Source organism: Psittacula echo (genome assembly GCF_963264785.1).
Source record: "Psittacula echo genome assembly, chromosome: 6".
Classification (NCBI taxonomy): domain Eukaryota; kingdom Metazoa; phylum Chordata; class Aves; order Psittaciformes; family Psittacidae; genus Psittacula; species Psittacula echo.
In genome coordinates this window covers 64,351,640-64,368,598 of record NC_137743.1, presented here as the reverse complement: position 1 = coordinate 64,368,598, position 16,959 = coordinate 64,351,640, and the positions used below count along the sequence as shown (strand labels likewise).

The 16,959-nt window shown below is 36.1% G+C and overlaps 2 protein-coding genes across 3 annotated transcripts in view; one reads left to right on the top strand and one right to left on the bottom strand.

Moving 5' to 3' along the window:
* LOC308222547 (sodium channel protein type 2 subunit alpha) overlaps window positions 1–16,959 on the top strand; it is a gene marked incomplete at both ends in the record, with an annotated part of 422,596 nt that overhangs the window by 142,583 nt on the left and 263,054 nt on the right. The window lies entirely within an intron of this gene.
* Window positions 11,255–16,959, bottom strand: part of CSRNP3 (cysteine and serine rich nuclear protein 3) — a gene marked incomplete at its 3' end in the record, with an annotated part of 81,000 nt that continues 75,295 nt past the window's right edge. Inside the window, exons 5-6 of the mRNA XM_080621514.1 lie at window positions 13,704–14,000; window positions 11,255–12,298 (exon numbers count right to left, since the gene is read on the bottom strand). Of these exons, the coding sequence (XP_080477640.1) occupies window positions 11,255–12,298; window positions 13,704–14,000 (1,341 nt within the window). The remainder of the gene's footprint in view (window positions 12,299–13,703; window positions 14,001–16,959) is intronic.

The window sequence follows — 16,959 nt, the reverse complement described above, 5'->3', positions numbered from 1 at the left end:
AAATACTTGCTTGGGACTGGAGTCAAAGGCCCGAGGGAAATGCTAGAAAAAATAGAACAAAAAATGTTTTTTGCATGGTGATTTCCAGTATAAGTGGAAGATCTCTTTTGCAAAGGCTGGTGGAAACCAAAATGGTTTCTGCACTCTGTCAACATAGTGTATTTTGTGATGTGCATATAAAACTAAGCTATACAAACAAAAGCTCATGCAAGCTAAATCTCATTTTAGTATCAGAAACCAATAGATATTTGTTGTATCATGCAAAATGCACTTTAGTAATTATGTAATAGAGAAAAAATCATTTATTGTTAAAGTCCAGGGTGCTATGTCACCATATCTTAGCTGGCTTTAAAAAGCAGTTGAATTTTCCCTTGGGCTAGATTCCACCTTGTAGCATGCTGCCCTCCTTCTAAGATTCCTTTCTGTCTCATTTGTAGGGAATTTATGCTGAAATGGCTATTGAAAATATTAATTTTGTTTCTTCAGCAAATATCTTCATTTGTTCTCCAGACATCATGGTCATAGTACACATTGAAACATGTAAATCATAAGCTCTGCTCTAAGCTAACAGATCAAATTTAAGAGGTTGGATTTTTTGGTTTTGCTTGGTTTGTTTTTTTGGTGGTGGTGGGTTTTGTTTTCTGTTTTGTGTGTGTGTGTGTGTTTTGTGGGTTTGTGGGGTTTTTTTTGTTGTTGTTTTTGGGCTTTTTTTTAATGCTGGATTACATATCTAAAAACCAACTGAAATCTCTTCAAGTGCATCACATTATCTAGAGCTCTTTTGCATGATGTTAAGGTTCACCCAAGTAGTATGCTGAAAATCAGTTTCTTGCAGGAGGTTCTCTGGCTCTCTTTTTAAGTTGCTTTTTTTACTGCCTTTTTTTAATTTGATGCACTTTCAGCAATGTTATTATGCTCTTTCCCCGTGGAGGGGAAAAAAGAAGTACTATTACATATACAGCATGTAAAGAATTGTACATCTATCAGCTGTGTAAACTACTGAAGGTTAACAGTAAAGCCAGCGTTAAGTGTTAACCTCCATCTCATCATGTTCTCTTATATATCCAGGAGAGTAATGACAAGTGCTGAAGAAGGCTTGCTTTCAAGCAAGGACAGCTTAGCCTTACTCCCAACAGGACAAAGCAGGTCCTAAATGTTCTGGGACTTCAGGGCCTTTGGGGTAGCTCCTGCCCATGAACAAGAGGCCCTGCTGGTTGTTCGTGGCTCTACCTGGTTATGTCTCCATTAACTGCAGTGGGACTTCGCCAGCTCGCCATACCTGAGGATTTTGTTTTGGTACCTTGGGAGAAATTGCTGATTTACACTAACCTGAGTATAGGATTATATGAGTACTATTAACAGATCAACTTATAACTGAACCTTAGTGTTAAGTCTTCTTACTTCTGAATTGGCATCCTGATGTCTTGAATTAGAACACTAATGTTGAAAGTTGTTGTACAAAGTTTTTTGCCTTCAGCATGGTTTAGCAAGCCCTGGAGCAGCACTGCTAACCACAGTTCGCAGCAACACAAAAAGCAGTCTGATAGCAGCTGTTAACCTGTTCCATTCTTTGTAACTCCTAACAAATTAAAACCAAATGCTACCTTAAGTCCTGTCACCACTCTTTTTTATACTCTAAAGAACAAGGTCTGATCTTTATCAGGCTTTGTAAATACAAGTATTTTAGCCATGTGTAATTTCTCAGTAAGGCATACTTAGGGACAACTTATCTTTTACAAATGTGCAGCTTACCTTTACTGAATATCAGAATAAAAAGATGAGAGACCTGTGATTGTTAAGTATTTTCATAACAGCAATGGTGATCAGCAGTTTTCAAAATAATTACTCAGTTGTCCTGAAATATATCAGTATTCTGTATATGCTATTACAGCTCCTGAAATGATTTGTTGTATAAAATTACTGCAAATTGTCCACCAGAGAGAGCTGTTGCAAAATTTATTCCAACAGCTGTTGAAAATGATTATCAATTTATAACCAAAATTATTAAATTCACTGTGATAGGTGCAGCTGAATCATGTAGTTTATTCCATTGGCCAAAGAAAAGTGTAGGCACTAGCATCACTAAAGGGCAACAGATACACCTAACAAAGCATTTCTGTTAATTTCTTAAATATGTATATGCGGATTGAATAATAAAAAATAGTAAGAAAACAAACCAAAACCAAACCAAAACTGTTTCTCCTTATGCTGTCAGACTATGAGGAATGGGACAAATGCTTGCGCTTTCAGAGTGTCTCCAGAGGCTCTGCAGGCCTGGGTGAGGAGGTGCAGTACTGATTCTGGCTCTGTTAGATGAGAGGAATGTCTCATGACTGTATAGTAGAAATAAGATGCACAATGCACTGGCAGCCATGATGTAACGTAGAAACCTGTTTTACTTCATTGCAAACAAATGGACAATATATATTGTACAATATATAATAAAAATACAGCCGATACAAGTGCCACTAATTAACAAAGAAACTAATGTTAAGACTTAAAAATGCTCATTTTTATAATATATACACTGCAGTAATAAGCCACAATAAATACATCAAATTCCATATCATTCATAATAAATACTGAAAATATAAATACAGAATAGTAATACAGTTAATTTGAATAAATTATTACAACATAAGGTCTAGGTTAAGTTCTGTTGAATATTATTGTAGCTTATATTACCCTTTGGCATCTTTGATGTTACAACTTGTTAAAAAAAAAATAAAAAGGAAATTAAAGAAATGTGTCGTTCATGAAGCTCAAAATTATTTCCATGTACATTTTAAGATGAACTTTCTTTCCCTTTGCTTCTTAACAGTTTAAAAGCAGCAGTCCAATTAAATATGTTGCTTTACTGTTGAGATCTCCATAATTTTAGTATGCAAGATCATCTGTAATGGCTAATGTTAAGTACTTTCAACATAATTACTTTCCTTAAAAAATTAGTGAAGTCAGAAGTAATGTACAAATTTCAAACAAATGGCTATAATTACACCACAGTTTTATTGGTCTCATCTGAATGGATTACATGTTGGAAAGACCATCAACTTTAGAATCCACCATGCTTCCAAATCCAACGTGTGGTGTATTATTTACCACTTGTCAACAAAAATTTCAAAAGCAATTTTATATTCTTATGGGAAAAAATATATATATATACAGAGAGCGATGAACCTCGTAAAAGACAGGGCTGGACTAGACAGTGCAAATGTTACGTACTTTGTATTTGTTAAAAAAAATGAAAATACTTTGAACATTTAAAAAAAATTAAAAAAATGGAAGAAATGTTGGTTTTGTTTGTTTTTTTACCACAGTTGCTGTATGTATTAACTGTAGGTGGAAACAATTCAAAATAACCAATTGCCATGTCTTATGTTAACAGGTATTAATCAGTACATTTGTATTAATAATTTTATTTGTAAAAGGTTATTACACCAGAATGCAATTTAACTTAAAAGATCAACTTTACTAAGACAATATTACAGGCTGAGGCTCTTAGGAACAGATTTGTAATCTACAGATTTTAACTATTTTTGCACTGTTAAATGTCTAGCATTTATTTTACATCAAACACTTTTTTAACATGTTTCACAAACTACACTTCAGATGCATTTCCATAGAAGTGCCTACAGTCAGTCAGTTAAAAGAAGGGCCCAGTTGCTAAGCACTGTTTACACGGGTGGTGTTATGCGAGAACCGAAGTGATGGTATTTGTGTGAAATGGTCTGAAAAAACCAGCATGCTTGCTTCTGGTTTTGTTTTAAGAGGACCAGCTGCCAGTGCACACAGTGATGCAATCCTTTCAAGAAGCTGAAAACTGGTGCTCAATCTGTGTATCAGAGACTCACAAATGGATGGCTGCTTCTTTACAGTGATCTCCCAGTACCCCAGCAAGGTATTAGATGCTATAATGTACTAAGTCTCATTTGAAAATCCCAAGCTAAAACTCTAAGAAGAACATTTATTTCTTTTTTGCTTTTTAGTGTCTCTTATTATCTGAGAAAGGGGTTATACTAGAAGTATGTGCCTGGGAGTAGATACATATAAAATAAAATTATATTGAATGTGACTTCTCAGTTGACACAGGCAAAGAAAAGACATGGTAGCAATGCTTCTAGGGTGTTGCTTTGTTTTATGGTTTTTACCCCAATGCTTTTGGATAATAAAGTCTTTTATTTAGTTTTGCCTGTATAAAGCTGGAATGGAAAAATGACACTTCGTGTTTGCACTGAGTTTGTTATTGTTTTGAAACATATTAACTAACAAAATTACTATTATGACCTAATATGGCCAAGCTTGTAGTGAACATGCATATACTTTTCCACTGTCGCTCTGCAGATATCTTAATTTCCTTTTTCCCTTTTTTTTTTTTTCCCCATATATGTTTTCTTTTGTCCTCTAGAACAATTTTGTCCTCATCAATCTACCTGTTGCTTCCAGCCTTCTTTTCCTCTAAATTGCCCTTTCTCATCCTTCCCTTACTCACTTCAGGGTGTCTCCACCCATACCTCAAGACAAACGATTATCTTGATCCTTGTCTTAGAACAATAATGTTCCTTTATCTTCCACCATTTTTCCTGTCCATTGAGAAAAGCTAAATCCAGTCTTCATAGTTTGTTAGAAAAGTGCACATTTGTAGGCAAACATACATGTGAGGCCAACTTTTGACTTGGTTCTATTTGACATTAATTCATAAAAAACCTCAGTAAAGGGTCATTGCTAAGATTCAAATTAAGGTAATTCAGTAAATACATGAAGTTTGCCTTCTGACTTTTTTTTTAATCCCCTTGCCCCATCTTTGGATGAAGGACTATAATCTTCTCAACTGAAAAGCAGCAGTACAGAGCATCGTGAATATGGCTCTCCAGTCAGTTGGGACCTTCTGTGTAGCAGGTATCATCCTAACTTTTAAGGACTATACAGCAGTAGAACAATACATATTTTAACTTTTGCTTTTTAAGATTTAACTCACTTCTGTTTTATAAAAGGGTGGTTTTAATTTATTATTTCTTAAATTAGAAAAAAAAAATGTACAGTAGTTTGAAGGAAACTTTTGTTCTCCTAAGTGATGTTTTTCTGCTTTTCATAATCTTGGATTTTCATCCTGTACTGGGTTGTGCTGTATCATGAACAACATTCTTCCGCTGGATCTACAGGACACAGGAGCCAACAAGGATCTCCTACCATGTGTTTGTAGCCAGTGGGGTGGGTTTCCTTCCTGTTTGCTTGGGTATATGGAAAGGGAGAGTCTATTGACCCCCCAGAGGAATTGCTCCATCATGCCTCTCATGTTCAGCCAATGGGGGACTATTTTTCACCACAGTTTCAATCTATCTACATACTAATGTAACATAAATGATACATAGCACAGAGGACATGAGAGTTGCTTAGTGTTCCATTTTAATAAAAAGCCTTACTCTTCAACAGACTTTTGCCAAACACTAAGATTAAGGGAGGAAGGAATTCAAAAGAAAAGACTTAAAGCTGCAAAACAGATATTTCATCTATTGGATGTTCTTATAAAATTCTTGGTATCAGCTATTAGGGGTAGCAGAAAGTTCTCAAGGATAACTTTCCTCCTTATATGAAAACAATACTCTGGCATGTTTATTAGCAACAAAATTAAAAGCTGCCTCTGATGAGTGGAAAGACGTGGTGAACAAGAAGCACTTACAAAGAACTCGAGCCTGTGCTCACTTAGATCTCTTTACAACTGAATTGCACTTGTTCATCACTTCAGTGCTTGTGCTTCGGATGTCACGCTTCTGGAGAAAATGGACAATTAATAATTTGCACATGGACAGTAATTACAGAGAACAGCAAAATTAAGGATTAAAAAAATTGGGAACATTGAAAAGGCAAATACTGAGATTTTTTCATACCAAAGAACACGCTAATGAACTAGACTCTGTTTTGAAAATAAGAGTAGCTTTCTACCATTTTAAAAAAATAGTAATCAGATTTTGTACTTTAGAAATAAATTCTATAGAATATATTCTCTGAGTTAATTCTAGTTTTTTGAAGTATTTTACAAATGTTCTGCAACCATAATAAAAGTAGATGATAGAATTACTCTTTAGCCTCAGTGGGAAGGTGCAACACCCCAAAACACTTAAGGACTTAGCATATTGTCCTCTTTTGTCCCTGTTCCTGACTGCTTCAGAAAATTAAGCAACTGACACAATGAACATGAGTTTATACAACTCATGGGAGCTGCTTATTTATCAAATGCCTTTTAAAACAATAACTTGGGTCTCTCTTGCTTTCCCTCTGAATAAGGGCACCTCCTTTGCTACAGAACCAGCAGCCTACACAAGGAGTTTCACTGAGAGAGGTCAGCTGCCAAAAGACAACACCACACAAGACAATAAGACTGCTTGTTGCTGCCAACTGTGGTGTTGCAGGTAAACTACAGTTTTGCTGCTCAGATGTTAAGCACTCAACAGGTAAATGTATATTCAACATAGCTTTTGTTCTACTTTTCACTATGAAATTTATCGTTAAATTTTTGCTCGTTAACCCTGTCCATGGAAAAGGGAGCTTGCTTTTGCTGCTTCACATTAGTGATAAAATTTCTAGTCACTTCTGAGCTGGGTTGGGCTTTATTGGGAAAGTGACTCAGTCTGCAGTACAAAAATTTAGTTATGCCAAAAAAGGAGAAAAATGTATTTTGCGAGTTGTGTAGAATTAATATTTCATCACAGTATCTCCAAGTACCTTATAAACCAGAACTAGGGAATGAAAATGACACAGCAGGACAAAGGCAAAACCAGCAGAACCCAGGTATCCTCTCTCTGAGCCTAACACTCTCTATCCAGTATATCACATTTCTATCAAAGAGTCAGGAATATCTGAAATAAGAAAAAACATCACATCTTATTTTGCATGCAAATGTACGTATAGTCTGTAACAAACCAGCTGTGTTTTGTGAAGAATCTTCCTGATGGTGAGGCAGGGAATGCTACATGATCAGTTTGATAGCAAGCTTACTGAAATGCAACACCCAGATAAGATTAGAAACTGAATCTGGATCAGTTAGCAATCCAGTGAGTAACACTACCATGAATACTACATCCATTTCTGCAGAGCTTACACAAAAGGCAGGACTGCACTGTTGACTGACTCAGTTAGCTATCAGTGAGGAAGCTGAACTCTATCTATAGCAAGTGATGGTTGTTATAGTGTAATCAATGGTCTTAAAAAAATGTCAACTGAAATTATGTTTTACTAGCAGGAACTTACATAGATGAAAACCAGTAAAACTTTACAAATATGGAACCTTCTGATCTATATGGCATACAGCTCATCAAAGGATTATTAGAATTTTTTTTTTTTTTTTTAAAGGGGTGGTGAAGAAATATTAGAAACTTTACTGACCAGCTTTAATTTATTAAAGGATGTTCCAGGGCAGGAGTTACAACTCTTAGGAAACAATTGCAATTGTTGCAATTTTGTCAAAGAAGTTCTCATTTCACATCTAACCTCAGTTAAAGTTTTATATATAATTTTTAGCAATGCATTTTTTCCAAGAGAGGTAAATTTCACATTATATGCAAAAAGCCATCCAGTTTTAGGTGCTGTTCAGGGATATCCTGTGTCAAAATTCTGTTGTGATTTAACAGAGGAAAGTGCTTTTTTAAGGCTCATTTTTCTGAACTAGGTAGTGTAATCGTAAACTATCTACTGATTTACTACCTGGCTTCTCAGGAGTGATTAGCAGTAGCCAGATGTGTTGGAAATAAAGCTGATACAACTACCAGTAAACATTTCCACAAATTATATACTGTGTGAATACAGAAGCAAATACTGTTGTCATTTCTAACAATACTTTTATCACACAGAAATAAGCTTACCCAAAATGAAAGGACTCATCAATATGAACATTAACCAACTGAGAAATGGAACACATCATATATTACTATACACTAGCCCAGAAAATAACATTACATTTCCCATCCCATGATTAAAGTTTATTTTTTCTTATATGAAGAGTACTTCCTTATCTTCTTCTAAACAAAACATCAAAGCCTAATCAAGGGCTGATTACACTCACTTATTTCTACAGCCTACTCTAGATTTCACGGTTAAATTAGCCTGTTTTGGTCAAGGCTGTGACTCTTGTTTTTTCACTCTAGTCAAATTATACATGCTAGAAAAGGTCTTAGCTTTGTTATTTGCTGATACAGAATTGGCTGGGGAACAGGTTATGCCTGTATCAAAACAAGAGGTTTCTACTGGTTTTGGATTTGGTTGGTTTTGTTTTGTTCTGGGTTTGTTTTCTTTTCACCTCAGTATGAGTTTACTCCGGTAGAAGGCTTGTTGATATTATTAGTATAGCTACCACAAAATCTCCATGAATTATAAACAGATTTGACTTTGTAACTTGTTGCAAGAACTAAAGAAGGTTTGGTTGCTTTGTACCCCAAGATCAAATCTTGATCAAAAAACATCAGATCAAAAGAAAGGTAGTGTAGCACAAGTTCTTTATATAGTCACTGCCTTCTCTACCCTATCTATTACAAGCTACTGCTTGTTATCCAATGGGGCAAGCTTTAGAGAATTTAGCTGTAGTCACCCCTGATGCCTGGATGACACAGAACAAACTTCTGAGTACTCTGAAGTGTATAGAGATGCAAATTTAAGGAGGCCTGGGCTCTGAAGCAGGTGCCAATGGAAATATTAAACAACAATCATCTCAGAATTTTAAAGCTTGCTGAGATGTATTTTATTAAGTTAATCACTTACTGTGCTTGCTAATATTACTAAAGATATTTTTCATGTGAAAGAGCAGGGGAAAGAAAATAATTTCTTATTGCTCAGTAAGGGGGTAATAACAAAACAATATTTTATTTAACTTTCCCCTGAGAGAAATACCCTGGTAAAAGTGTGCATGATCCTCCAACACACTCTGAGGTTAAAAAGCTGCTACTGATTCACAGCTACTGTCCCAGCTCAAGAAAAAAGGGATTTGTGCTTTTGGTGCTGGTGTTGAGTGACAGTGCCAGATTTAAGCCTGCTATTAATGCAAGATGCCTAGATACACAGAGACTTGCTGCATTTGCCCATAGACTATCTTGAGCAGAATAATATTGTTCTTAGATGTAGAACTAACAAGCTTTTCTTTAAAAATAAAGATGGGTATTTGCTGTGTGGAACTGGAGAATACATGTGCTTACCTGGCTACTCAACCATTACAGAAAGAGACCATAGTTTCCTTAAAGGAGAACTGAGGCTAAGGAATTGCTGAGCCAGATAACCAACACGCCTGCACTTTCCCAGGAGATGGAATACATTGCAAGTGTGAAATCCAATTCCTAGAGAACTAAGACTCTTCAGTGCAGTCCATATAAAACATGTAGGACTTCTTGTGGAAACAAGTAAATAAAAGAACTGTTTCAGCTATTACATGGAGTAAAAATATTTTGCTAATTTAGCATAAAAAAGAGAAATAATTTTGCCCAGATTTTATATAAAAACAATTAAGTCAGCTTATTTTTTGAAAAAAGCATATTTTAAGTCTGGCAGTTTTCTACTGGAGTACTGTACATGGTGTTTTAAAGAGCTTTTAACCAGAAGAGTCACTGTTACAGAGCTAAAATTTACACTTTGTTTACATGCATACTGTTAACCATATAGATTTGACACAGACAAAAACTAAGATGCTGATCCTTATTTTGACAAACAAGACAGGTCTACATTGCAACCCACTTGATGTGTAATAAATAAGTTTGCAGTATTAGAAGAACAAAAATTTTAAAATAAATAGATTTTGAAATCAAAATAAGGCAGTGCAGAATTATCACTGTACAGAAAAGTATGTTTCTGTACCTCTTTTTTTCTAGAGGAAAGCAAGGTTGGTTAATAGATTAAAGGTTGAGATACACTAGGTATTTTAATTCGCATTAAATTTAAAAACAAATGGAGTACAGGGTAAGGGATATCCCCCCATGATGCACATGCTATTCTGCTTGCAAACTTTAGCAAATATAAAATTTTTGAAGCTATTTTTCTTCACTGAATCTACTGGTTCTTAATTAGACCAAATGACTCTGTAAATCTGAGATACAATTAGAAGTCCACAAAAGCCAGTCTTGTTTCATAAAAACTGCTAAATATTTATGAAATCTAGACACTTCACACTTTTTTTTTCCATGCTTCATTTAAATTCTGACCAGCAAGAACCTGCTTTTACAAATTGCCTACTGACACATTCATACACTGGCTTGGGAAAAATGTATAGATTTTGTCATAATGAATTTTAAGATCTTACATACACCTCAGAGTCTGGAGCTATGGCATTTCTCCAGAATAGTTCACAGTTCCCGCAGTTAATACAGTACTGCAAAATGGCACTAAAGTGCATAAATAGCTGAATGTTTGTTGAGCTAAAAGGTGCTGTGCAAGCTGAAGCTACTGCTTTGCCTTTATATACAAGATCATTTTTCTTTGGGGAGGGGGTACTAGTTCTGGAATGCCACTGATTTTAATTTAAATGGAGGATTGTCTGCCTTTCATCTTTCTAGAAGATGTAAAATGCCCCCTTTCTGACTCTTCTGTTTGTTTTTCAAATATAGCAAATGAGAAAATAGCACACTCTAAAAACGCGCTTCAAAATAATTTACCAGAAGTGGTATTTGAAAAAATTAAAAAAACAAAATGGAAGAATACAAGGTACTCCAGATGAAGAGTGGACATGCTCTTTGTAACTAGCTATGGATCTTCTGCTCAAATGAACATGCTGTTCATTTTTCTCAAAACATGAGTACTAAACTACCATAAATAAAATACATATAGTACAGAACAATTAAAACTTTTTTGTACAGTAGTTACTTTTACATCAAACTTACCATCTTTTCAGATATGTTGAAAATTAGGACTCTAAACATGATTTTTTCAAACTATCATTTTTAACAATCTTGCACAGGCCCGACAATCAAAAACACGAAGCTTTGATTCAGATAGCTTGGCAGGTTTCACATACTTTGATAGGTAGGCTACTTTGAAATATGTTGGGTGTGTTTTTACTTACGTGTTTTATTTTTATCAAAAGACAGTTTGATTATTCTTATTTAAATCTTTACATGAACTGGTTTTGTGCAATACCGCTGCCAGTGTAGCTTGAGAAAACAAAATGTGTCTGGAACACTGACTGTAGTCCAAGTGTTGTCTACCTCTTAAAAAAGTAAGATTCCAGGAAATCCAGCGTGAGTGCACTTTGACACAGGAAGTCAGTCCTAGAATAAACTGAATATTAAACAGGTACTGTTTCTACCACTGGTGATTTGATGCACTCTTCGTGCAGTCTGCTCTTTTCTGGGAGGTTCAATGAATTCTCAGCAGGGTGCTCCTGTACACAACTGTCGCCATTCAAAGCTGAAACAAACCCATCTTGAGAAGAACCTTTCAAGTATGAGTGAAATTCCTCTTGAGGGTGACTTGGCCTATGCTCAGTGTATAAACTGTTACAGGGAGCACTGCTATCACCTTCAGAAGATGAGCAGCAAACAATCACTGAGGGGTTTGCAGAAGGGTAGTGAGGGCTGCTAAAAGTTTCCTCTGATTGCCGTGTGTAGTCAACAAACTGTTCTGAAGTCATGTTGTAAGGCACCAGAGAAAGACTACCATTCTTGACAGCATCCCTTTCTGAGTAAGTCTCACTGATCTGGTTAGCCGTGCCAGCAATGTGGTTCTCTATTTGGTAATACAGATTTGAAGAGTTAGTATAGTATGAGGCATTTTTAGAGTGGTTTTCATGCACAGCAGTTCCATCAGAGTAGCAAAGGACAGAAGGAAGAGGCACCATATCAGCATGGGAGCCCATGCTTTCTACAAAATCATCTGCTTTTTCTTCCTCCTCATCTTCCTCCTCATCTTCCTCTTCCTCTTCATCGTCATCTGATTCACTAGGGGCTAAACTCTGTGTGCTAGAATCTGTAACTCCACTACAAAAGCTACTCCCATCTTCCTCTTCCTCCTCTTCCCCTGGGCAGTCCAAGTCCTCGGCTGACTGAGAATGCATAACTGCAGCCGGAGGTTCAGTTTCAATCTCAAAATTTTCTGCAATTGAATATTCAATCGGATGGGGTCCTGGACTCATGGAGCTAGTGTGTGCACTTATCTCACTGTGGCAGCCATTCAGTGTCGGAACTTGCTGCTCTCTGTTTTTCTCCAATTCAAGTTTCATTATTGTGTGCAAAAAGTGAGTCCGTACACGGATAGGGTTAAATTCAATTCTACCTGCTGTATTGCTACAGCCTTCTTTAGTGCAACCGCATGGAAAAGACATACGATCCACCTTGTGAAAAAAAGAATACACATTAACAATACACAGCATAAGCCTGGTGATATGACAGAACCTAGACAGCCTAGAGAAGTACAATAGTGAAGTGGGATTCACCTCAAGAAATGCTTGTAAGCACAGTCGAAGCTAACAATAATTCAGAGGGGTTAGCCCTGGAATTCAGCAGTACCCATAGGAACAGCAAGGGACACACATACATGCAGAAATGTTGCAGAATAAAAAAAATATATTTCTGTTCCATAGGTGAAAGCATTACACAGTGGAACCAAAAAAATAGGTAGTTTTTCTATTTTTGGATCTGCTACCCCTTTACTTCATGTTGTGCTCGAATCCTGGCAAAAGCATTACCAGAAAGCATCTTAAAATTTGGTAAAAATCATGGAAAATAGAAACCTATTGAAAGAAAATGAATTATATATAAAAAAACTTTATAAAGTTGGCAATAGGGACACCTGACCACAGAAAATATGAATAAAAGCTGAAGTACATTTTACAAGATATTCCAGTCAACTGCAGGTGCAATACTGCAAGCTCAACAGACTGTGGGCAGAACTTACACACCTCATAATATCCATCTTAAATTCCTAAAAATGTGTCTGAATCCACAGTCTGGATAGTTTGGTTACATAGTTTGAGGTCTATGATTTTCATCTACACTGCAATACCTAAACATCAAATATGAATGCAGAGGAAAACCATATAACACAATCTAGCACATCTTCCTCACATGTGCAGATGAAAACAGGAACAGCAAAGAGAACGTATTATTTAAAATGGCAGAGAAAGTTTAGCTTGGAGTTAAGAGAAGATGAAAAGTGCATTCAGGGACATTCCTTTAAGGACATTTACAGCTGTACATAGGACACTATGTACAATACAAAATGCCTTTTTCAGTCTGCAGAGGAAAAAAAACTACCTGCTATGTTAGCAGATGTATTTTACATTGCCTACATGCAAATTTATCATGCAGCCATTTTAAACATCAAGTTTAATCATCATGTTAAATAAAGTGTCATTTATTGTTTCTCATTGAGTTTGGACTATAATTCACATTTGGGAAGTATGTGAATTGTCTCTAAAATGAAAGGTAATAAACCTTCTTAAGTCTGCTACTGATTCTTCTGTTGTCTGCAGCTGTCTATTTAGATAAAGGCCAAAGAGGAATACAAGGAGCAGGATATTTGTATAAGAACAAAAAAAAACCCAAACCCTGAACAACGTATATGCCTAAATCAATCATAAAATAAAGATGTTTAAGGAGATTGTTGGTATTGCACATTATATACTTATAAAGCTACGCCTAAAATAACTGCTTTTACATCCACAAGTGTTACTGGCTAATAATTAACATGTGCACCTACCCAGCCTCTTGTTAGTTAAATAAGATAGAGACATTTACCTGACATTTTATGCCTGCAAGACTGCAAGTGCAAGTTTCTGGATCACAGAACACACGGCAGTCACAGCCACAATCCTCTCTGGACAGTCGGATGGCCCGCAGCTCATGTTTTTCTTCTACGTCAATCTTCTTCACTCCAGAAGCTCTCAGCAATGCCCTTCGCTTTTTTGTTGGCAGAGGTTGTAGAAAGAAGTACTCATCTACTTCAGTGTTGTCTAAATCAATATCATCATCAGAAATGTCATCCAGTGTCAGCGTATTAGCTTCTTCAGATTCCACTGTACCATTCTTTGTCATCTGTTGCATAGAACAATTTAACAAAGTCCTTTAACTATACTCTCACACATGTGCCATATATGCAAATAGATGCAAAAACATGTAATGCATTATGAATGTGCACAACCATATGTAACACAACTACAGAGTTCATAAAAGTTCTTCTACAGAGAAAATTGCTTGAGAATCAAGAGAATATCAAATGTTAAAGGGCAGACAGATGACATTCACTACAGAAACATATATTTTCTCAGTCTCAGGTTATCCAGATTAAGCATGGTACTACACAGCAAACGTGAAACAAGTGCAGATATATTTATTCTGTCATATAATAAATCCTTTTTCTTTTATTATTGTTCTATGAAATAATTTTCCTTAAAATAGAAAAACAAACAAAACCCCCCAGATTCCTGATGTTCTCCTTGCTCTGTTGATGAGCCTGCTGATTTACACTAGCCAAGCACCTGGTCTCCTACTTTTGTGGAGAAAACATGGTGCAACTGTGTGATAATTTTACACCGGTGAAGTCTCAAGTCTCATCTGCCTTAACAGTTTCACCAGGGGCACCACCATGACCTCAGAAAAATAGTCCCAGTGAATGTAATTTGAATGTTTCTTACCTACAGAAAAAAATAGCCTTCTAATTCTGCCTCTCTTTTGCCTTATTTGCTTACAGAAAGTTTCGGCTTGCCCTGTTATCCCAAATAATTTTTTAGGCACCAGTTTTAAATACAGATAAAATAAGGAAGTCTTATTTAACATTGCCTGTTTCTTGTGTATTTCAATGCTTAGACATTTAACAATTGTCACTGTAAAGGTAACTCCCACTTTTTCTGCTCCTAAATCCTGTCATTTCCATCTAGCTATGCTTTTGTGTGTAAGAAAGCAGTCCTGAATCTTACCCATTTCAGTATTTCTACTTTGATTATATTCCCAGCTGTTTGATTTTTCCATTAACAGTTTGTCCTTTCCACAATCTTTTGGATTGTAACTGTCATTTACAGCATTACTGAGTTACTTGACAGTGAATTCCTACTGACTGCAGTTTTATGTTTATAACAACTGTGCAAGCCAATCACAGAAAAAACTCCCAACCAATTATTCCTGACTTCTAAAGTCAGGTTAAAAGCAATACTATTTCCTCTGGAGGAGAAGAGCATCAGTGTCACAACTGGCATTCCTTACATATGGTGTACATGTACACATCATGCTGCACAAAGAAAACTTCTCCTGAGAGCAGTAATCATCCCTTCTTAGGAATTCAGCACCATATTTAGTTCATGCAGAGGTGTTCTGCCACTTCCACAACCCTGCTTTATCGGCATTACTGTTTCCTTTGCTTTTCAATGTATTCTCAATCTTTCTCCATGACCGTTGCCTCTAAGAGCTGCCGTCATTTTATTTCATGTTTCAGTTTGTTTACCATGTCTATCCCTATGACATTCAAATCTCTTTATGTGTGTACACTTCTGCCTCTTTCTTCATCTCCAATGCAGCCATTTGCAAAATGTCCTCTCAAACTTCCCTCAGATTGATTTTTTGCTGTATTTTCTATTATTCATTTCCCTTTACAGTGGCTGGAAAGGAGGGGGCAAGAGCTCCCTCACTGAAGCTGTTACCTAATTGGCCTGCCTGGCCCTGGCACAACGGAGAGATTATTTATAGCAGGTATTTCAACGTATTAGTTCAGTAAGGTAGGAAAGACAACATTAGACGTCGTCCTTTTTCTGTATAATCTACAGTGAGAGACAGGTAAATCCACAGAGTGATTAAATGCACCTTGAATTAGCTGCCTTTAGCCAGTGGGAGGGAATATTCTGCTGTACATGCAACTCAGCCTGAATGTTCAAATCCAGAATGGCATCGTCCTCGATTTTTTTTTTATATGTTTTTCATTTTTTTGTTAGCTAGCTAATATGTAATAGGAGAACTACCTACCTGAGAATTCTGAATTCTCTAGTTTTAAATATACAAGGCTCATGCCACTCCTTAAGCAGATCACTGTTACTTAAATGCCTATCAGAATTTAAGTTGGAAACTGGGGAAGAATTCTAATCCCTGCTTCTGTAATTATTTTAGTATTTTATTCAATTAGTATTTAATAAAAATTCAATTTCAGGGCTCTTACCCATGAGGTAAATGCTCTAACTGCTCAGCTTACAAAGGCACCTACAAAACCATACCAAACTTGTCATGCATTTCTCCTTCTTTTCCTGCAAATCTTAACTGCTTTGTCACACACAGAACAAACGAATTAACGAAATGGAAGATCTGAACAGTTCTTGAACAAGTTATTGTGTAACTACAGAGGGAGGAAGATTACCAAGACCCATCAAATACATTTTACAATACAGAACTTTAGGGGAACATTAAGTTCTCTTGATTGTCATAATATTGCTTATCTGAATTAAACTTGATATGTAGATGGGTTAAATTTCTCTTATAAAGCTCAAGGTTAATGTCATAACAACAGAACAGGGCAAGGGCCAATGAATATGTGAAGCCTTTGGGTGAAATTCACTTCAACTGTAAAATGTGAAAAATTCAGGTTAGCACCTTTGCCTGCCCTAGCTGGAAATTATTGCTTACAATTCCCCACAAAGGAAACCAACTCTGTCCATAGACCCAGGAGCCTCAACATCACTAGCATCAGGCTAATAATTTTAATAGACCTTAATTTGAGGGACATTATGAGTAAGCAATAAGGACTATTCCACCTGACTTACTGTGCTTACTCATAATGTTTCCCAAATGACAATGTATTAAAGCAAAGCCTACCTTGTACTTTTCATCTTGACAAGATGGCTTTTATGTCCAGAATGTAGTTAGAGTCTTCACACTCTGCTGCTGACAAGTGTTTATGCCACTGTCAGCAATGTTTACACCAAAGTGCTGGTGCTAAATGGCTAAAGTGACTTGATAACAATTTTAAAGTCTTTAACTGCTTTTAATTAAGAGAAATTTCTTATTTGTCTCTTCA